The following is a 22623-nucleotide window of genomic DNA, read 5'->3' as shown; positions in this document are numbered from 1 at the left end:
CTAACAACACTAATAATACAATCATTATCATCATCATAACAATAATAACTATTTCTAGTGGAAAAATATAAAATAAATTTTAAATATTGGACGAGGAATCATGTAAAAATGTCTTTCAAGCTATTAAAAGATACTGAAAACCCAGTGAAACAATAACAATGACACAGATGCAAATGAGACAAAATATAGAATAAATATTTCATGATTTTTTTCATTAAAAGTTGTAAAATATTAATGTTTGCGCATCAGAAGTCAAATTCTGCTCGAGTATGTGTCATAGTAATGTCAGGGACAATGACCGGGGCTTTTTTTTTTTTTTTTTTTAAGTGTCCTGTCATTACTCATCATTATCATGAGACTTGTGAAATATTCCCCTTAGATGCACAGTCAAGACTTCACTGAAACAGAAGTTTCCGATTTTTTGTCGTTTTTTTCACCCGTTTGTTGAGTCTCGCCGTCTCCGTCAAGTGAGAAAATACAGAGAAACTTAGTTTTGTCATAATCCCGTTACATCATGTCTGTGAATTTCTTGTGTCATCCTTGAAGATTAACCCTTTAAGGTACGCACCAAGAAAAAAGGTAAGGAAAAATTATTTCTTTGCATTTTTTATTATTTTATTTACTTATGATAACAATAACGACAAATAATATTTATTTATTTTTTAAATGAGACCCTACAGTATTTCAGATACAGGCCTCTACCAAACGGTTGAGATGTCTGTTCATAATAAATCTGGTTTGCATAATTCATAAAGTACAACATTCACAAGTCACATTAATTTAGTGTTAGTGAGTTCAGCTTGATGCATTTTTCAATGAGATATAGTGACTTAAAGGGTGGTCGACCAAATGGTTGAGTACAACCTTAAAGGGTTAAAAACACAGGGTGACATTAAATACTCTTATATAAATGCTATATATAATATTATTATACTGTTTGAGTCCAAAACATCACCTTAAATGACAGGTATTATTGACTCACTGATGGTTCATTGGAGATTACACTTAAGGTTTAACACATTTGTAAAATGAAGGTGTTATTCAATTATCATGTAAGAAAATTATTATGTAAGATATTACACACAAATTCAGATTTTCATATTATGTCACAATTTTATTTATTATTCAAAAAGTTTCCTATACACCGGTTAAAAAAAGGTTTTTACTATGCAATTTATTTATAGCTTGATGACATAAATCTTTGCTGTTGTTTATTACAGAACTTCCCTTTTTTTCTGCATCACTGGTGACCACAATATGCTGAAACAGTGAGAACGAGAGAGAGAGAGAGACAGATACAGAAAAGAAAAAACTCCAGATCTGCCAGAAACTGAAACAAACACACTCATGTACACATATATATACTGTATGTGAGCCTCACTGAAGCATGTGCTGTTGTGTGTCTTTGTCTGCATAGACTGGTGTTCACTACTCTTCAAAGGTAAGCTCATCTCAGAGAGTGTGTTTATGTTGATGATGATGCCGATTGATGCCGTTTCTTTATTATTATGAGCACATCCGCTGTTCATTTATGGTCGGTCAGGTGTTCAGTTTTAAGGAAACTCAGCAGAAGACCTCAAGTATCTAACGTTTGATCGTTTGTTTTCTGTCGATCTGTCTATCTTTAAAACGCTTATATGTCGTGAGTTCAGAAAGTAATCCTCGAGCCATTCTCTGTGAACCAGAGATATCGTTGTGTCTGAAAATCCACATGATCAGCAAGTTTTTAACATTCTAATGTCAGTTAACCCTTTAAGGTTCTACTCAACCATTTGGTCGAGCACTCTTTAAGTCACTATATCTCATTGAAAAATAGGTATAATAGGTAAATAGGTAATAAAATAGGTAATAAATATAAGCATCAAGCTGAACTCACTAACACTTAATGTGACTTTATGAATTATGCAAACCAGGTTTATTATGAACACACGTCTCAACCGTTTGGTAGAGGCCTGTATCTGAAATACTGTAGGGTCTAATTTAAAAATAAATAAAAATTGATTATGGTTATTGTTATCATCAGTAAATAAAATAATAAAAAATGCAAAGAAATCATTTTAACTTAAAAGGGTTAAATCTTTAAAAAACAGCGCAATGTTCAGTACTAACTTGAGCACTTTGTATCGACCATGTCGACATGTCTTAATGCATTGGGTTTCTGCGACGTGATTGGCTGATTAGATATTTGTGTGAACAAGTAGTTAAAGAAGTGGCCAGTAACAGTAAATATACGGAAGCCCTAAAGGGTCATACAAACGTGAGAGGAGTCATCAGTGCACAGCTGCAAGAAGCAACAAACGAGTGGCGAGTGACTTGTAAAGCATTTGTTTTCAGTGCAACTGAATCATTAGAATAAGTTCATTCAAAAGATTTTTTCAGTATATTCCTCCATGACCGGAGCACAGACTCGGTCTGACACAGTCACTGCACTGAAGTAGTATTGCGTCGTTCACGAACGTATCGTTTTGTTTTCTTGAGATCTCAAATGAATGATCTCATTATCATGGGAAAACGGAGGAAAATTATCTTGTTATCATGAGAAAATGGAAAATGAAAATGAAAAGAAATAGGAAGAAATAAAATGTATGTATGACCCTTTAGGGTTTCCGTATATATACTGTATATACTTGATGATAACTCATATTTATTCAGTTCAATTCAGAGTTTTTGATAGATCATATGTTTTCAGTAAGTGCAAAAAAAATGACTGACTTACCAAGAAGTCGGTAATCCACCAGCAACACATGATGCAGCAGGAATTAAAAGGAAGATTTGCTTCTTCTTTTTTTTTTCCACATCATATTCCTGGCAGAATACGTGACGAAACACAGACTCTGCATTTCTAATTTTAATTGCATGCAGCGGTCTACCAACTGCGTGATTAGGATTCAGGACCTTGCGTGGACCGGTTAGGATGCAAAGCAACAACACGCGAAGGATGTAGCGCTTCCATCCTCTCTGAAACTGTTCAGAGGAATGTTTACATGAAAGTACAACTGTGATATTACAGAATTACACAAGAAAGACCACATGTATGGTGATGCCATGTGTGGTCAGGGCACTGTAGTTTGCTGCAGTTTCATTCATTAGATATCACTAACTCTTACACAGTGGACCTTTAAGGTACGCACCAAGAAAAAAGCAAAGGAAAAATGATTTCTTTGCATTTTGTATTATTTTATTTTATTTACTTATGATAACAATAATGACAATCAATATATATATATGTTGTTTTTTTTTTGTTTTTTTTTAATTAAACCCTACAGTATTTCAGATACAGGCCTCTACCAAACGGTTGAGACGTCTGTTCATAATAAACCTCGTTTGCATAATTCATAAAGTACAAGATTCAGAACAAGTGACATTGATTAAGTGTTAGTAAGTTCAGCTTAAAGCATTTTTCAAAGAGATATAGTGACTTGGTCAACCAAATGGTTGAGTAGTAGCTCAAAGGGTTAATCAGCATGTGTATAACAGAAGGCTGTAGTTCGTGTTGGAAGTCTCTTACAATATTTGTTCTTTTTTTGTTGTTTTTGTTTCAGATGACTGTTACGTGGCTGGCTCTCATCCTTCTCTGCTGCTTATTGAGCTGCGTGGACTCTGCTCCGTCGCCAGCCGCTCAGAGGAATAAATATAACAACTGGTTTTCTCTCACCAGGTCCACCCGAGCCCGTGTTCAGCAGCTGCTGACGAAATACGTGAGTACCGGAAAAAGCGCCCTGCTCCCACTTGTGGCTGCCTTCTTTCTCGCTATTTACCACAACTCCCTCTCTGATTACTACTCTATTTGCTTTAACAGAAGGAACAGCACTTGGGAAATAAGCATTTTGAGGACAGAGGCCGACAGATGAAGGGCCTGCCATTGCTTTCTACAGATTTCTACAACTGGCTAAAGCTGACGGTTAGTTCTATATAAAATTACTCACTTGTTTTTTTGTTTTGTTTTTCTGCAAAACATCCTCTGAGTTTTCTGAAAATATCTTCAGAATCTTCTCGGAAAGAAAACGAAACCTAATGACACTGACAAGAGTTTCTGCTGTTGCAGATTGTAAAACTTTGAGTGGAATCTCCCCTTTTAAGCATACACTGAAAAGGGAAAATGGTTGAAAAACCTACAAAAATGTCTGGGAGCACTCACAGTTTGCAAGTTAAAAGAAACTTTAGATCGAACGATGTATTCTTTTTAAACTATCTCAGGCCATTTTGTTTTTACAGTGTAGAGACGGGGGTTGTGCAATGTCTGAGTCTGTGCACAATTGCCTAATTGTCTCGCGTTGTGGTTGCAGGACTGGCAACGACTGCATGCAGCTTTCGGGGACATGCAGACTTACTGGAACATGCTGGACAGGAAGAGGAAACAGCTGGAGAAGGAGGACGAGCACATGGCCGTCCACAACACTTTTCCTCAGAGCATCAAGTATATTCAGCTGGATCTGAGGGATCTGATGAGCCAAATCCGCACTCAGGTATGCATAGTCTGACATATACAGACACTGTGTCCATGTTTTGTGGGGGAAGTGACACCGTAAATAATAAAACCTATTTTGCTTTTTACCAGATGAGTTGCATAAAGAGCTCTGGGAAGAGAACAACCTCTCCTTTAATACAACCTGTGGCAAACTCAGAAACCAGCTCTAAAACCATGTGGGACCACCGGGTGGAGGGTTACATCATTCTCCGGGATCTAGACCTTTACCTCACCAAGCTGGCAAGAGACTTCCTAATTCTGGCTTCCAAAACACACTTATGACTCACTGCTGGAAAAGAGCAACGTAACCCACTGACGACCAAAAAGAGGAAAAAGCTGAAATGACAATCAGCCCTTTACTGAAAAACAGTTGTGATGACTTTAATTAAGCTTTGGCAGTGTGATCAAAAACTTTACATGGAGCATTTTCCACTGAAAAAGCAACTGCCACTTTTTTTTTCATAGGTATATTTTAATATTTGAGGGCATTCTTGGGTATTCCCCACAGTTTCTGTCTTACATCTAACTGTAACTTATCAGAGAGAAGGTACACCCCAGCTCTCCAGCTCCTGGACTTTCCAGGACTTATTTGCTATTTATTGACATATTTATTGAATTCTATTTATTTCAAAGTATGTTTTATTTCTCTTGCAACACAGAGATACAGTGTTTTACATCAGACTTTTTGTATTTGATAGATAAATATATTTGTTTGTGACTGACAATAAAGCATTTGAAAAGGCGATGACTTCATGATATGATTTCCTTACTTTAAAAAAGATCATTGCAATAGTGAGCCTTGACACTCTTGGAATAATGAGGATATATGTATATATATATATATATATATATATACTGTTTAGTGATAGAGGATCTTCTTTACGTTGAGCGTGTTGCGCATGTTTGCAGTCAGCTGCAAACTACCGAATAGCACCGATGACGTCTGAGTGACGATCCTCCATTTAGCTCAAAGTATTGCTGTTTGTGTGGCTGCTGTTTTTTCTGTTTCTTCATGTGGAGTTGGTGCGAGGGACAGTCTGCAGAGTGAATTCAGAAATCAGTTATGATTAGGCTGAAATGCTTTACACAGAGCATTTAGGCTGCTTTTTCGCCCCAATATATGCTATATGAAGTGTGTCTTATACCCTTTTTTTAAGGGCAATCTGATGGAATTATTATACATATATATGTATATATATATACATTTATATATATATACACATATATATATACATACATACACGTATATATATATACATACATACATACACGTATATATATATAGATACATACATACACGTATATATATATACATACATACATACACGTATATATATATAGATACATACATACATACACGTATATATATATAGATACATACATACATACACGTATATATATATATATATATATATATATATATATATATATACACATACATACACGTATATATATATATAAATATATACATACATACATACAAACATACACGTATATATATATATATATATATATATATATGTACATACATACATACATACATACATACAAACATACACGTATATATATATATATATACATACATAAGTATGTACATATATATGTATTTGTATGCATATATATGCACATTTATATGCACATATATATGCATACATACATATATACATACATACATACATACACACATATATATATATATATATATATACATATATACATACATATACATGTGTGTGTTTTTATTTTTATTTCCACCAACTATGCAATTACACCTAAGTAATTTGTGAGTGAATTGTGGGAAACCCTCATTTTCAGTGATCATCATCAACCTACAGGCCATCAAATCATGTTAAATGAAGACCGAATATGTCATATGTGAAGGTCATTTTCTAATAAAAGCTTTAAAGTTAAATAGAAGCCAATGATCATTTCACCTCTCTGTGAGAAAGGACCATTCAAAACATTCCAACTGACTCACCACCAGCAGATGTCCTCGCCTGCCTTTTGACACCTTCATCTCTGTGCCTCTGACAAAATCAATGATTCCCTCTTTGCCACGAGCCATAGCAAACCTAATGCTGCACGACATACAGAAACATGAAATAGAAATAAAACACACACAAAAAACAGTTCCTGGAACTACTGCAGACAAGTTACTTACCTGCCAGGGTTGATGTTGACATAGTCCATCTTGTCAGCCAACATGGCCAGTTTTGTCACCAGCTCAATCACGTTGTTGCACTGCAGCACAGCATCACCCTGAGGTACAGAGAGCTGGATTCAGAGTGGCTGTACATCTAACAGTCATGACAGATGTGTCCCTACTGTACCTTCTGTTTACTGTCTGCAGTGGGCATGTGCAGGACAAACATCCCATCGCTGAGTGAGCTCAAAGAGATGCCTGTTTAAAGATAAAATATGGAGGGTTTGGATTAACTGAACTCAAGAAAACAATCAGAATTAATTCATGTCCTGATTTAATTCTATTGCCAATGGTCATCCTCTCAGATATAAGCATCTTTTCTAGCAAACATATGGTTTAGACACTTAGAGGGAGGAGAACATTTGTGACAGTTGGAGAATTATGTCTTTGACGTAGCTTGTAGTTTAATGGTGTTAAATGACTGTGATGTGGTAGATTTAAGGCTGTCATCTCAGTATTGGTATCGGACAAGAAAAAGTGATATTGAGCCACCCTTAGAAATAACAGCTTCTCAGAAACATGTACATGAACCACTGACACTTTGCAGAAACTCCCTTCTTTTAGACATGTAGACATGACAAAGAAAACCAGCTGAAACCTGGTTCAAACCAAAGCATCGTACTTCAGAAACTTCAGAACAAGTGGGACGGTCACACCATCTCTTGGATCTACCTCTCAGAGCTATGTAGTCGATCTTCTGCTTGATCTTGGTCCGGTCCACCAGCACAGCGAAGGAGTTTGTGAGGAGCAGCTGGCGAGGTCGAGGCTTGAAACCCCTTCTGTCGTACTTTATGACTGATGCACCATACTGAGGAGCACAGGGATGCACATTACTGTTAGGCATCATTGTCATCATCCTTTCCAAAAATGTTTCATCCTAGGGATGGGATATTAAGATCCCACAATAAGTTGATTGTGTTAAATTCCCAATACTGGCACAAAGATTTCATGTGAGTGGCTTAAAACAGCTTCTTAATTTGCCACCATACTATACAGCCAAAGTGAAATCCCACAAGGGGGGGGGCTGCATCTTTCAGTTATTCAAACACATAGACAAAGACAAATACGAAATAAATATAATAAATACGATGTGGCAATAATATCATGAATCACAATTATTCTGTTCAGGAAATGCATATATAGTCCCATGTTCAATCCTACCTGCACTTTCTCACTTCCGAGAGTCTGGGTGACTTTGAGATTGATTTGTTCACGTTCTATTGGAAGGCAAATGGGGAAAATGAGCATTATATCGGTACATCTACAGCATGGATGTGCAGGCGGTAATCTGTGTGCAATTTTGAAAGCATACCAAGCCGAGAGTCCAAAAACAGCCTGCCGACGCTCTGAGGGTAGCTGTCCTTCTGATCTTTGAAGATTTCACTGGCGACAACCTTCTGTACCATCTACGCAAAGAAAAACAATAAAGCAAACATTCAATTGTGACGGAATGCCATGGAATTGAGTAGGAATACAATAATGTATAACAAATAAATAAATGAAAGAATGGCAGTACCTGTTTTTTCCATTCAGCCTGGACCCTCCTACAATACTTCATGACCATATTTCTCATGTGCAGATTTCGCAGGTGCTCGGAGGCCTGTTGGGTGGAAATGACAAGGCAGAATTTACATAACGAAACTCTCAATGTAAGAGTAAGAGGCAGGACAACAGCGTTCTGTGTGTGTTTTCTACTTCTACGAGGGAAGGAGGAGGTGTCAGCCAGCTTTTGTCCAAAACATTCGTGGGCAGGTTGTTACGTAGGTTCTTCAGGAAGGAGTAGCGAACATGATCCAGGAAATACTCATTCTCGGGGCAGTATTCCTCATGACGGTAGATGAAGCCTTTTATGAACCTGATACCAGAGAAAAGTAACCACACATGTCAAAAAAGCTTCAGAAAAATACATCAAAAAACAAAAAGAAAGAATCAGTCAAGCACCTGCGGATTAACTCGGCAGCCTGTCGACGTCTCTTAGCCCTCCTGCGCGCTTTCATCCCTCGCCACGCAGATTGGATCATGATCACTATACATACACATACATGCATACATCAAATAACACTGAGATAACTTACACCAAGCCAAAGAGAACATCCCAAGAACACACATAAGAATGGTGCATGATTAAGCCCACATGACTCTCTGTGTGTTTCAGCACAAGTGGCCTTTTTAAAAATATTGTCCCGTGACACTCTTGTGCTGCACACAGGAAGTTTTTTGTCAAGACAGACGGAAGCACATTGTGCTAGTAAAGTGAGAGGGTTGTAATCAGGTTGGAAGTGCCTGCAAAAACTGATTTCGAATTATAAAAGACAGCTCAACAGCATTGTAATTAAATAACTGCTTCTTGCCCCCGCCCGCCCCTACTCTGTCACTGTATACACAGAAACGCTCCCTCAGTGAGAAGCGTATTTTTCGATGAAGGATGCAGCATACCATTATTGCTACAGTACAGCATTTAAAAAAAAAAAAAAAAAAAAAAACATGTAAAGGTATGCACTGCAGGTTTAATACATTTAAATAAACCAAATATAAACACCAAGATAAATCTGAATGAACAAAACGCATCAAAACCAGAAGAGTGTGTGTGAGTTGCAGTGGGAGGAGCTCTGACCTGCACGTCTGATGCGTTGGTACTTGGCTCTCTCCCTGTAGCCTCTCCAAGATGTCTGCAGAGTGAGCGCTGCATCAAAACAAAGAAGAAAGACTGAACCTGCAGTGGAGGCCACCAGGACAGGAACTGAATTTTTCCTTTGGGATCAATGAAGTATCTATCCATCTATAGCCTACCTCTTTCCCTTTCCGTTCCCCATCTTTCCTTTCACCCCAACAGGTTGAGGCAGATGGCCGCACTATTTTGAGTCTCTATAATATTGTAAAAGCTTCAGCCTTACGATATACAGTGCCTTGAGATAATGTAAACAAACACAGAAAGGCCCTCAGGAACCCAGACCTTTTTGCTGTGAGGCAACCATGCTAGCCACTACTACTACTGATAATAACCATAACCTATGTAGTGTATCATCTAGTTAAGGCTTTATATCTGAGGTAGAAACAAAGATATGTTTGTATAATACATTGATTCCCTAAGACAGTCATTTACGATATCCCAATACTTCCACAGCCTTTAACCACTGATACTCACCTATCTCCGGCTTTTTTTCTTCTAGTTTATCCTCAGTCATGAAGAGAGTTTTGGGGAAACGGATGAATATTTTTGATCTGCCGAAAGAAGACAAAAAAAAACAAAACGAGGTGAGCACAAAATGGTGACACTGCAACCATGCAAGGGATGTTTGTATATACACACAATTAGGATGGATAATCTCACACTGTAATGTGTTCATCAATACCTCACCTGCCCAATTTGTACTCTTCTGGTTTGTAGCCCAGGTGGTTGACCAGTGTGGACACGCCGTCATCTAGTCTACCGTGCCAGTTGGGCCACGTCTCAGGACACAGCGGCTTATACCTAAAGGAAGTTTATAGATAATCATAATAACACAGGGTTAATAGAATGGACGATCATTGAGGATATAAGTATTTGCAGGTAAAGTCAGTCACCTCTGCAGGAAGGCTTCAAATCGACGTCGATAGGCAAAGCCAGCTCTCCTGACCCGCAGGTTTTCCATCAGTCCAAGGTACTTCACTTGGTGTCTGACCAGAACTTCATCAAACCTTTCTGCAAGTAGAATTATCATTCATTGCTACGGCTGAGCTGCCTTGGCGGAGGTCTGCACTCTCCGAGTGCTTTTCTAGTTAAAATTTTAATTAATTTTATCAAAATCGCAATCCGGCCTACTGCAATTTTCAAATCGCAGGAGGCGCAATAGTTGTAATATCATTGTAGATTCATTGTTGTCATGACCTATCAGAATCAGAATACTTTTATTATCCCAGAGCAAATTGAAGAGATTTTATACCACAGACAATAATGGCAATGAGATATTTCTTCAAAATGGTTCAGCCCTACTGAGGCCTACCTACATTTATTATATATTTATAAATGATCTTGACCTTGTTTTATCTAATTCTTTGTTACAAACTTTCTCATCTTGTTTTCCGAGTGTGTATTTGGTGTTGCTGTCTTTTCAATGCAAACAAACACATTTCTTAATGTATTTAACATAAAAGGTGGCATGATTTATTCTTCCACTGGAAGCAGTTGTTAAAACATCTTTAGGAAATGTTGAGCCTTATTAACAGGAAGATAAACCCCAGACAGTATTATTATCATTCAAGTAGAACTCACTTAAATTCATTTATAAGTAACTTCTTTTAAATGGATGTAATTATGCAGTGTTCAATATAGTGTGACTAAGTTTTACTCATAAATGTGTGAACAAGTTTTATTATAATTGCTGAAGTATTTCCCCTTTTATTCCTTGCTCTTTATTTAGCATCTGGGCATGAACATAAAAAGAAGCTCTTGATCGTAAAAAGACTGTAACACACAGTACAACAAATGAATTCAGCGAACCTGACTGCTTGACATCGTTAGGTTTAATGCAGCGCACGTAGGACGGCTCTTTGGACATGAGGATCTCCATCAGCTTCATCAAGCTGTTTTTAAACTGTGTGGCAGCCTGTGTGAGCAATAAAAACAAACAAACAAGCAAATAAGGTTTTTCTGAAAAGGTTTGTGTACGTGTTGATTTTTTTTGAGAGGAAGTGAGAGAGAAAACAGGGGGTGGACATTCATTATGAAGAAAGGTTTTATACTGGGCTCTATTTTTTATTTACACTATCTGTAAACCACAGTAATATTTCTGACTTCAAAATGTAGCTGACAATAGAAATGTTATTTCAAGATATCTACAACTTTGATTGTACTAGTCAAAACTACATTTAAGATATCTAAAAATGTAAAAAGTGGCCGTTTTAACATTTAATCGCGAGACTGGATATGTATTACAGATATCTGTAATTCGATTCTTCCTCATCAAAAAGAACATTTCAGATATCCACAATGTCATTCTTGATATCTAGAATGAACATTCTGGTGATTTAGCGATTAAAATGTTAAAACGGCTTGCAATAGATAGATATGTGATATAAGGGAGTTTTTCTCTTTTTTAAAATTTTTTTTGTCATTTTGATTCCGAAACACTTTATTATGAAGGTATTAAGGTGGTAGAAACAAGATGGTACCACAATATTACCTCCATATTAAAACATATATTACACTTAAACAATTCCTTATTGTACGGTGCTGTCAAGTGCTAACCCTGAAACATTCTCAAAGCATGTGTTACATTTTTATTCCCTCATAACAGAAATCTTGTGTCGTACCATCTCGGGACGTTTCTGGTCCATCACCTCCTCTTTGCGGAAGCACTGTCTCAGTATCTGGTTGTCTGACTGGCACATGACCTGAACAGAAACCAAACCGCACAGTCACGTGTTATCACACCGCTACCCATTTGACAAGAAACACAGATGTGAGACTTTATCCACTCCACCTCTTTCAGGTTCCTGTTCAGCAAATCGTTGTTTTTCTCCAGGAAACCTGAAAGTAACACATGAGACAGTCGTCACTAAAGGAACATTAGGGGGTTATGGGTCGTGCTCTGTCACACACGTCACCTCTTTATATGACACGCAGCTAAGCTGGTTGACTTTACAGCTCACCATTGACATTGTAGTTGACCTCTCCAGCATAATGCAGCAGCCGGAATTCCTCCCGACTCATCACCCTGCGAGTTTTCCCATTTGCCAACTTGTGACTAAAAAACATAGACACTTATTGAGATGTGCAACTGTACACAGTTCTGTAAACATTATACAGTATTTATTGTCTGGTACATATGTTTTCAATATGGCTCTGTTGGGTTTTTTCTTTTATTATACTGTGATCTGCTTTTGTTTTTTCATTTATAATGCCAAAAGTTGTTTTTTTGTTTTTTTTCTGTTTAATTGTTTATTTGTATTTAAGATGAAATAAGCTGTGGTATTGGTAGTAGTGTCAATATCATCATTATTATTATTATTTAGGAGCTATTGTGTAGGAGATCTAGGTCACATAGTATCATAAGATGATGCTTACGTGACAAAATGGGGATGACCGCCCAGTGTGTCCTCCAGTTTCTCCAAAAAGGAGACGTCACAAGTCTCTCCAGGTCTCAGACACTCCTCATCCTGAAAGACCGAGACAGTGTTTAACACAAATTACATAAAGAATCACATACGGAGACAAATATAAACGACAGGCTGTCATATGTACCAGAATGGAGATGATGCCTTTGTGTTTCTCTTCGATAAGGTCACAAATGATCTTGTTGTCAAAATACTGCACCGTTTCCCACTGGAAACATCAGAAGGAAGAATTGTATGATTGTATGATGTTGAAAACCTAAATAACAATAAACAAGCCAATGATAATGCAAACTCACTTCAATTCCTTCCGTCTCGTACTCTTCCTGCTCAGACCTCAGGGTGAGCTCAATGAAGAGCTGCTGCAGCTTCTCGTTGCAGTAGTTGATGCAGAACTGCTCAAAGCTTAGGGAAGAAAAATGAGAGGGAGATCAAATCAAATGCATTTCAGAGTAATGAGGAAAAGCCACAAAAAATAAAAATAAAAATCAACATACCTATTGTGTTGTAGGACTTCAAAGCCGTATATATCAAGGAGTCCTATAACTGAGGAAGCCTTATTGCTGTGGTAGATTTCATCCTAAATAACATGAAACACACATGTGATGACTGCCTGAGATAGAGTGAAATTACTGATGCTATTGTAGAAAAAAAAAGTCCAGCAGTGACTGTATGGACCTTAAATACAATATTAAGGTTTGTTCTTCTTTTATTGAAAGCATCTACGTCCTTCATCCTTAGCATCCTTGGCTTTAAATTGAAAATAAACTGAGCTGCTTCTGCACCTTCAGAGCCAGCGACTGGTTGATCTTCTCCACCAACCAAGTGAACGTCCGACCATACACGGCTTTGGCTAAGGCGTCACGGGCAGACACCGCCTGCTCAAAACTCAGCGGGGTGATCATCTGTAATGCACAAAGGCATGAACAACACATGATTATAATAAATGATAACCAAAGAGCATATACTGTGCATGTATGTTTCATCATTATTATTTCTCATTTTTAATCTTAAAAAGTTCACATACAAGTACACCCAGCCTGTATAGGAGTACTGTGACAGAGGAGAGTGTAGGTGCTTTTGTAATGATGTCAATTCATATTTCTTTCTTTACCTTTTTATTTGTCTATCTCTCCTTATCTGGTTTGATGATAATATCATTACTTGATGTCATGTATAATAACAAAAAAAAAGAGCACCAAAACCAGCTGTAAACACATGAAACAGGGACAAAAACATGGTCACCTCCTCTCCTTTGGCTGTGAGTTTCTTGTGAGTGAGTGCGTCCCCCAGAGCCGAGCCATTGACACCCAGCAGCTGGAAAACAACAAAAACACCAGCACATCTGTGACGAGCTAATGCCTTAATGTGGCTGTTTGTGCACATTTGAGCACGTAGAAATACCAGTGGGACTGTTCTGACCTTTGCAAGATTGTTTATCTCGGTCTCAGTGGTGATATACGTTTCTCCTTCCTCCCCTTCTCCAAACTGAGTGTTTCCCAGATGGAGAACGCCGGCGGTGATATTCAGCAATTTCTAAGTTCAGACCCAATAAACAAAAGTAAACATCGACCTCATAAACGAATGTGTCTTGTTAAGTCCATAAAAGTCTGGAAGTTATTACAGGAGTTGCTGAGAATGTGATCATTAATGAAAATATAATATATAAACACAATGATGATATTAAAAAAGTAAACTTCAGCAAAATAGTCTGGATAAGAAAGGACATAAAACCTGAACAGTTAGTGTAAACAATTCAGGATTTTAAGCCAAGAAACTCTGTTAGACTATTAAAAACTGGATTAAATAGTGTCAGAATTAAAAATTAATAAATGGAATTACTTATTTTTACTTATTTTTTGAAAATTACACACACACACACACACACACACACACACACAACCACAATTTATACATACATATACACACACACACATACATACATACATATACACACACACACACAATTTATACATACATATACACACACACACATACATACATACATACATATACACACACACACATACATACATACATATACACACACACACAATTTATACATACATATACACACACACACATACATACATACATACATATACACACACACACATACATACACACACACACACACACACACACACACACACGCACACACACACACATATATTCACATATAATATATACATGGCTGTGATTGTTACTGACCTGCACTTCTTCGTCAGTGAAGCCAATAACAGACAGGGCCTTCATCACGACTTTCCAATTATTCTTGTCGCTAATGGAGCTGACTCTGGGACAGTTGCCCTGAACACGAAAATCAAATAATGCAAGAACCTACAAACGACTTTAAACAACAAACCACATGCAAACACATAAACTTGTTTTTATATCTTATTGAGGACCCATCATTGATATCATGCATGCACTATTCCTTTACCCTAACTGTAACCATCACAAATTAGTGCTTAAACCCAATTCTAACCCACAGTCTTGCATAAAGTATCTAAACATACTAGACACTTAACCCCATGTGGAAGTATGTGAATAGGTGACTGGCAAAACTATAGTGTAAAATAGCTCATCAAGACTAGAAAAGCTCTATATAAATACAGACCATTACCAAATCTTCTTCTTTTGATTTTATTTTGTAGTAACAAGTAACATAGATAGTTAGAGGACATGTAGTGGAGTAAAATTTGCTAGAAATATAAATTTAGTAAAGTACAGATACACGAATTTTGTACTTAAACCAGATCTTAACCCTGAAAAGGGACTTTAAAGTTGTAGGGCCCAGGCATAATGTCCTCACAAAAGATAGACTTTTTGGAACCTCAGAAAAATATAATATATATATAATAATATAAGTACGCACACGTACCTTCACCAGATAGTGGTAGTTCTGTGGGTTTCTTTCCAGGTCCAGTTCGTTGAGCAGGTCGTCATCCCCTCCATCCAGAAGCTGATAGAAGATGTGGAAGTTCCTTTCACCGTGGTTCTGGTGAACTACACGAGATTTCTCCAGCAGGTAATTCAGGATGTGACCACCCACTGGCGCCCCCTTGGAGGGATTACAGAAAAAGATAGGAGAAGATGTAAAAGCATGTCTGACATCCTTCTATGATTAATATTGTGAGAAAAGTAGGTGTTTACCCTAAAGTCAAACTGGACATCCATGTATTTCCCAAAGCGACTGGAGTTGTCGTTCCTCAGTGTTTTGGCGTTGCCAAACGCCTATTATGAAGAAGAGGACCCACAATATTTCAAAGAGGAAGTAAAATAAAGGGAAAATGACTTAATCAAACAATGAGGATAAATCATTTTTCAATACAGTCAGATAACAGCATACATTACATTGTGACAAGATCATTTAAGGTGAAGATCTCTCACTCCCTTCCTTTCCCAAGTGCATCATGCAACTACGGTGGCCTTTGCAGACCACATTGGATGTAGTTCTTCTTTGTTGGCATAGTAAGCTACTCCTTCAAAACAATAAAGGCTCTTGTTTAAATAAATGAAATCGATACAATAGACTTAATCTAAAAGCTAAGAAAACCAAACTACATTTATTTTAAGGTGACCCTTATACCAAAATACTTAACGGTAGTGTATTCAATTTCTGCCAATAAACCATCTTAACCGTTTCACACTAGACCCTTTAAGTTACTTGCGGTTTTCTAGTTTGAAAGGATAAATACCTCCAGAACAGGGTTGGATTGCAGCAAACGATCACCAAGTGCAGCCATGCGATCATTGGTGGGGCAGGTGACGGCATAGTAAAGCAGAATCTTCTTGGAGGCCTCTGTTTTACCTGCTCCACTCTCTCCTGATATGAGAATACACTGGTCTTTCCTCTCGGTCCGCATCGCTCGATACGTGTTGTCTGACAAAGCGTAGCTGAGGCAAAGGAGTTCAACGTGCAGATGAGTCAGTGAGTTGAAAAACCTTCTCAGTCGCTTTGGTGCATATTTCCGATCTAGTGTATGTGCATGTCTCCAAACAATAAGTAGAAAAGCATCACATGCTCAAAATCCTCGGCTTATCTCTTTAAAAAGAGAAATATGTACTGTGCATTGATGAACACATGGGTGCCAGTTTCATGTAAACTATCAATTACTACTAAAATACCTAAAATTTGCCTAAAAATTCATACTATAGTATGTCGTCCAAAATCTGACAAAAAAAGTTTTAAAAAATGTGTCCAAAATTTGCCAAAAAGTCATACTACAATATGTCGTCCAAAATTTGACGAAAATAAGTTCAACATTTTTTTTGACAAAAATTTGACCCAAAAAAGTCCAAAGAAATTTCCAAAATTTGACATTTATATTTGACATACTTTGTACATAATCACTTGCATAAATTAGCCATTAAGAATTTGCATTTCTGATGTACAAACACATGACATTATTTCTATGAGATCAATTTTGATAAATTGATGCAAAAAAACAAAACAATACATTTCTATACATTCATTATATCCGTTTAGTTATATACAGCTTCCACATCATGGCAGGTGACAGCAGAGTATGGACTCAAATGTCCGAGGACATCAAAGAAACTTACATGTGAGGGGATATTTCGTAGAAGCTGACGCCTCTGTAGCGTTCCATCTGCGGCCTGGAGTAAATCTCCAGCTCTTTGTATGGATTCACTGACACCAACACTGAGCCAATGTACGTCTGTGCCAAAATATAAGAGCAGTCGATACGTTCAAATGTGTCTCACCATACCAGCTGAAGTTCTGGGGAATTCTGAGGCTTCATTACATAGATGAGGTTTTCTTTGAAGCGCCGTCGAAGGTTCTCTATGAAGGCGGCCTCGCTGTTGTAATTCTCCAGCAAGACAAAGTCCTGCACCCCAACTCTGTCCCGAGCAGTCAGGGCGCTCTCCATCACCAGACGCACTCTCCCCTGAACCTCCACCTCCTATGGGAAGACAGAGAAGATGAGGCATCATCAACAGTTCTGCACCAACAGGCTGTTTTCTAAGAGTTTGTTTGGTGAACAATCAGAAAGTGACTGAATAAACATACATTATGTCTCTGAGTAGAAATACATTATACAGAATTTGATCAATAAAACAACAGACAAGTCTGAGACTCAAATTAATGTAGCTACACATCTGACAAGCAGGGGGTGCAAACGTTCTATACTCCTAATTTCACTGACGCACATTCTTACTCACCCAGTTTTGGCGGAAAAAAATAGGCATCTGATGTTTCGGATTACAATAAATGAGACATAAAACGTACAAGACAGGATGTATTTATGGAGCAGCACAAATATGTGCTAGAAAATGATCTGAGCACACGAGCACAACAGCCCACTGTAAAAACACAAAGTAAGAACAGTTCCACCAAGTCCTGCCAAGATAAAACAATGGAGACATTTCAGGCTTCCAAATGATAAACAGACACGATAGAGTCGTGAGATGGTGAATTATGAAGAGCGTATGCACAGTACACACAGCTCAGGCTTAACCGCTGCATTGCTAGGAAATTCACTGATGTTACCGAAGGTAAACCTGAACGATTTTAGTCGTCAGTTCTCACTGGTAATAAATATCACAAAATCAAGGCCAGCTAAACCATCTGCACCATCTCTCCATGCAAATATGAGAAAACCCTTTGCTATGTTGGTTTACACATCCGTAAAACAACATGCAAGAAGTGGAACAAAGGGGCCAAACTTCCACAGGACTTCTGTTATTCTTGAATGCAGGGATGTCTCAAGGGCCTCATTTGGCTGGTTAACACCAACAGAAGGCCATTATCTCCGAGCACTAGGTGCAGGAAACCCCTTCAAAAGAGGACAACAGTGGACGACAGCCAAGAGGAGAGTGAGAGCAAAGGAAAGTCTCTGGATTCTCGTGCTTCACCTCGGAGTATTGTTCTCCCACTCCTGCAGGTGGCCTTTCAACACACAGTCATGACACTTTACAGTCACATTTTCCAAAGGACACTACACAGAAATGTGAGGGTCAGATATGGGGCAGGTGTTCAGGGGACCACCCATTTCTATTCTTAAAGGGGCAGTTCAAGTTTTGTGAAGTGTGATTTTATGAGGTAATGACACATCAACAGAGAACACCACCATTTCTTGGACCCGGACGCTAGGGGTGGAGGGAAAAAGTTTCAGTCCACTAGGTGGTACAGAGTGCTCACTCTCACTATACTGTAACTAAAGGCTCACCTATCACAATTAACACCTACTTGGTTCATTACTATCCTAAGAATATATCGACCACTTTATCTCACCATTAAACAAGCGTTCCCAAAACTGAATTCCACAGAGAATATCAGTGATCTAACACCATCATTGTTAACTCACAATTGCCTCCATCAGTCAGTTCCGGTGTGGTATCTTTGCTGTTTGAAATCCTTTGTTTGGATTTTGGAATGAGACACATTTAACAAACGCTGCAGCAGTACACCGGCAGCTCCTCTGTTGCCGTGCACTTTGATGCAGGAGAGTGAGTGAGTGACTTCAGTTTCCTGCAAGAAATGTCTGTCGAATGAAGAGATAAAGTAGCAGACTTATTCTTTGGATACTGTAGACAAAAGGTTTTTATTAGGTGAGCCTTTTGTTTTTATTCTGTTCTGGCGCCACACTCGGCAAAGTCAGTGTTAAAGGGGTCATATTATACCGTAATTCTCCAAGTTAAACTAGTTCCCTGGTGTCCTAATGAATTATGTCAATATACCATAAGGATGAAGCACCACAGCAGTTCAATCACCCTGCCAAAACAGCCCTATTCAGAACGCACGGTTTAGTAGTATCTCTTTAAGTCCACCTTAAAAAAAAGTCAAACGAAACTTAAGGGACAGGAAATGACATCAGCCGCAGAGGCTAATGGGAGCTAACAGCAGTTAGCATATTGCCGTCATATATAACATGTATCCACTGGACAGATAAATCCTCTGAGGCTGGACGTTTGTGTAGAACTCTGTGCTACACTAACCCTGCAAGAATAGAACGTTTTGCTGGACCTTTGTGACTTTGCAGACTTCCGGTTTTCGGATACCGTTGCCCTCGCCAGCACTCTCGCGTGTTTTACGGACAAAGTGGAGCTCCGTGAGACAACAATTCCAGGAATTTAGCTCATTGTGACGTCCCAGTGAGTGTGGAAGTCAACATTGCGTGTTTTATCTCCTATACTTAGACTGAGGAGGGCCACAAAAACATGAGTGAGTCATCATTTTCACACTTTGCCAACTCATAGAGTCCCAAATATAAGGATTTAAATGATTAAAAAGTTGATTTAGCATAATATGTCCCCTTTAACATATATACTGTCATATAGCTGAAGGTGGGCTTACACATTATTGTGTAGCTGAGAAAATACCTCCATGTGTTTACAGCATAAACATGAACCTTTCCTGGTAGATGACACAGAGGTTTATTAGACTCCTTTGGTCTGAATCTTTCATTCCATCTCACATCTCCTGTGTTCATCTGTTAATGGTATTACTGGGGCAGCTGTGTTGACAGTGTCTGAAACATTTCCAATTTGAGTAATGATCTTGTTATGCTAACTTGTTTTTCAGAGTAAGAAAAGCAGCATCAATTGTGCACCAAAAACACAGTTGGACTTTCCAAACAACAAAACACTGTTTCTTCTCATGACTGCAAAAACACAGCGAACACTGTTTTTCATCTCAGTCAGTCATGTGTCTCATTTTTCACTATTATCCCAGGAATTTTATCACCATAGCAAGTACAGGCATCTTCCAAAACAGCAAAAGAAGTAAACACTGCTGTTGCTGGGTTTGAGTTTGAAATAAAACACTTTTGAGAGACATCTTTGCAGAGATATCCTTAGGGCGACAGATCTTGGATTGTGATTTAACCACAGTGCAGTGTTACAGTTTCTCTGACCCGAGGCTAACTCATTTCAGCAGGACTGGCACCATGCTTGTCAGCTTTAGGTGGATTTTGGCACCAAGTACAAGGTAGATCCAGTTAAAGCTTCAGGTCTGAAGGAGCAGCTGCAATGACAACCAGCGAGGAGACAAAACTAACAGTGGGACTTGGCTCCAGGCCCCCATGACTAAGCTGCACTGGGCCGACTCTATTCGGATTGTCTTCCTTATATGGCGAGCCCTACCACTCTGTCCCAGGGCGAACTGCAACGGTACCACAGCTGGCTCTCTACCACTGATGTCCCTGTAATGAACATGGTGGAAAACTACCAAGTTTACTCTTCTTTGTACTGCTGGAGTTAAAGCTTACACAAAAACCAAAATACTCCCCGACTCACACGGCCACAGGAAAATGGAAAAAAAAGGATCTCAAAGTGACTCATTGTTTAGCTTCTCTCTCCATGAGAGAGACAAAGAACTGTGCTTTACTGTACTGATTATACACACACGTTTCACAAAACACAACAAAACAAATAGCATCACAGCAGCCGTGATCTTACCCTGCCTTGGTACCTCATCCTGTCCTGCTGTTGCTGCAAAAAGACTCAACTTGTGATCCCCCTTTTGACTGGTGCCGCCCCTCCCGTGTCAGAGAGACTCCTCAACTGTGACTTCTCATCCACCTTTTGCCCATGGGCGACAGATGAAGGCAACTTTCAGTCACTTTCTCTCAGCCTCTTCTCTCCACGTCTTCCCTCCTCCTCGTCCGACTCTCCTGTGAGGACAAACACACAAACACACTCAGGCCAAAACACCAATCTTCTTTATACCTTCAATTCATCTTTGCTTTGACAGCTCACAATAAATGTCTGCCTCTCCACAAGCCTTTTTCCTTCCCTCTCATCTATACTGCATGAAACAAGGGCAGGAACTCCACTCACACGTCATACAACTGGAGTGAAGAAAAAAAAAAAGAAGCAAGGGAAAGTATGCCGTTAGAAAAAATAAGAGCCAGGAAAACAGAGCTAGGAGGGTTTGGAAAAACTTGCTAAGAGCCTCAATCTACAAACCTGTAATCATGCAACAGCTATATAAAAGGAAAAAAAAAAATCACATGATGAGATCCAAGTACATTCTTTCTTTCGATCCCTCCCTTTTTTTTAGTTTGCTCCCTCCCTTTTCTCCCACAAGCTGAGACAGATTCTCAGGGGATGTGAGTTATGGAAGTGTTGCACGAGCAAGACTGTTTACCCTCAGCCACTGTGGATGCAATTCATTGTACGGGCATTAAACAAGATGTTTCATAATTAGATCTCATAGTGTTGGTTTCCAAAGAGACAACAATTTAAATTAGAATGCGTTGTCTTCACAAAGTTTCTTATATTTTCCTCTCATTCCAGGCATTTTTAATGAGTGCAGACAAGGCCACTGCATCTCTGGGAAAGCACAGCGCCCTCCTCTGTTTTTCCATCTCTTAATTTTCCTCTCACCCCATTTCTCCCACTCAGTCTCCTCGCCTCTCTTGCGTTCCCTTGCCAGCATCACCAAACATTCAATACTGAGGAATCTGAATAATGCTACCCAGATGGAGAAAGCTTCTTGCTCTATTTTCTCAATCTCTGGCTGTCACAATGCTGCCCAAGGGAAGGAGAATTCTTTTTTTTCCTGTTCCCTCCTTATCACTCTTGCATGTGTGTTTTGTAAACAGACAGAGAAGAGACACTGTCACTGTGGACGAGTCACTCATTTCAATGTCCTCCCCCTTCACAAATCTTTACTTCCTCCATGACCTTGATCAGTAAAATTAAAAGCCAGTTTTGAATAGAGGGTACAAATCAAAAGAAACTAATTCAATGAAATGCAAGTCCATCATTTAGTTGGCACTTAACAGTTGACTGCAGCAGAATCAAAGCCAAACAATGCATAAGGGACATTTTGTGGACAAAAGTTTATGTGGCCTATAGATGACACCTCGAGATGCAGTGCATTCTC

The 22623-nt window shown here is 38.6% G+C and overlaps 1 protein-coding gene across 2 annotated transcripts; it reads right to left on the bottom strand.

The window, feature by feature from the left end:
- Positions 1-981: 981 nt before the first annotated feature.
- Positions 982-21710, bottom strand: myo1ca (myosin Ic, paralog a). Of its 2 annotated transcripts, none has more exons than XM_083889779.1 (33): positions 21573-21710; positions 21192-21406; positions 17537-17695; positions 17334-17449; positions 16466-16664; positions 15921-16001; positions 15649-15828; positions 14976-15074; positions 14187-14300; positions 14010-14081; positions 13550-13669; positions 13262-13344; positions 13064-13169; positions 12895-12975; positions 12718-12809; positions 12303-12397; positions 12134-12180; positions 11964-12044; positions 11152-11257; positions 10236-10353; positions 10030-10143; positions 9817-9893; positions 9286-9354; positions 8613-8697; positions 8367-8526; positions 8188-8271; positions 7984-8077; positions 7833-7888; positions 7344-7479; positions 6799-6869; positions 6630-6727; positions 6447-6546; positions 982-5505 (listed from the first exon to the last, which is right to left on the bottom strand). In XM_083889779.1, the coding sequence occupies exons 2-33, from the start codon at positions 21207-21209 to the stop codon at positions 5479-5481; spliced, it is 3138 nt and encodes a 1045-aa protein (XP_083745905.1). In that variant the 5' UTR covers positions 21210-21406; positions 21573-21710; the 3' UTR covers positions 982-5478. The 2 variants fall into 2 exon arrangements, with proteins under 2 accessions (XP_083745905.1, XP_083745906.1); XM_083889780.1 differs by having other exon boundaries at positions 21492-21607.
- Between the last annotated feature and the right edge of the window lie 913 nt (positions 21711-22623).

This window comes from Microchirus variegatus (assembly GCF_963457635.1).
Source record: "Microchirus variegatus genome assembly, chromosome: 5".
In the NCBI taxonomy this organism is placed as follows: Eukaryota; Metazoa; Chordata; class Actinopteri; order Pleuronectiformes; family Soleidae; genus Microchirus; species Microchirus variegatus.
Note: the sequence above shows the minus strand (reverse complement) of the source record. Positions and strands in the feature narration are given on the sequence as shown.

What these genes read in the sequence shown, in the direction of transcription:
- myo1ca (XM_083889779.1), bottom strand. An exon ending in ACCAGTCGCTGGCTCTGAAG is followed by an intron (nt 13,345 to 13,549) that starts GTGCAGAAGCAG and finishes CATGTTATTTAG; the next exon opens with GATGAAATCTACCACAGCAA. An exon ending in AGGCTGAATGGAAAAAACAG is followed by an intron (nt 8,078 to 8,187) that starts GTACTGCCATTC and finishes TTCTTTGCGTAG; the next exon opens with ATGGTACAGAAGGTTGTCGC.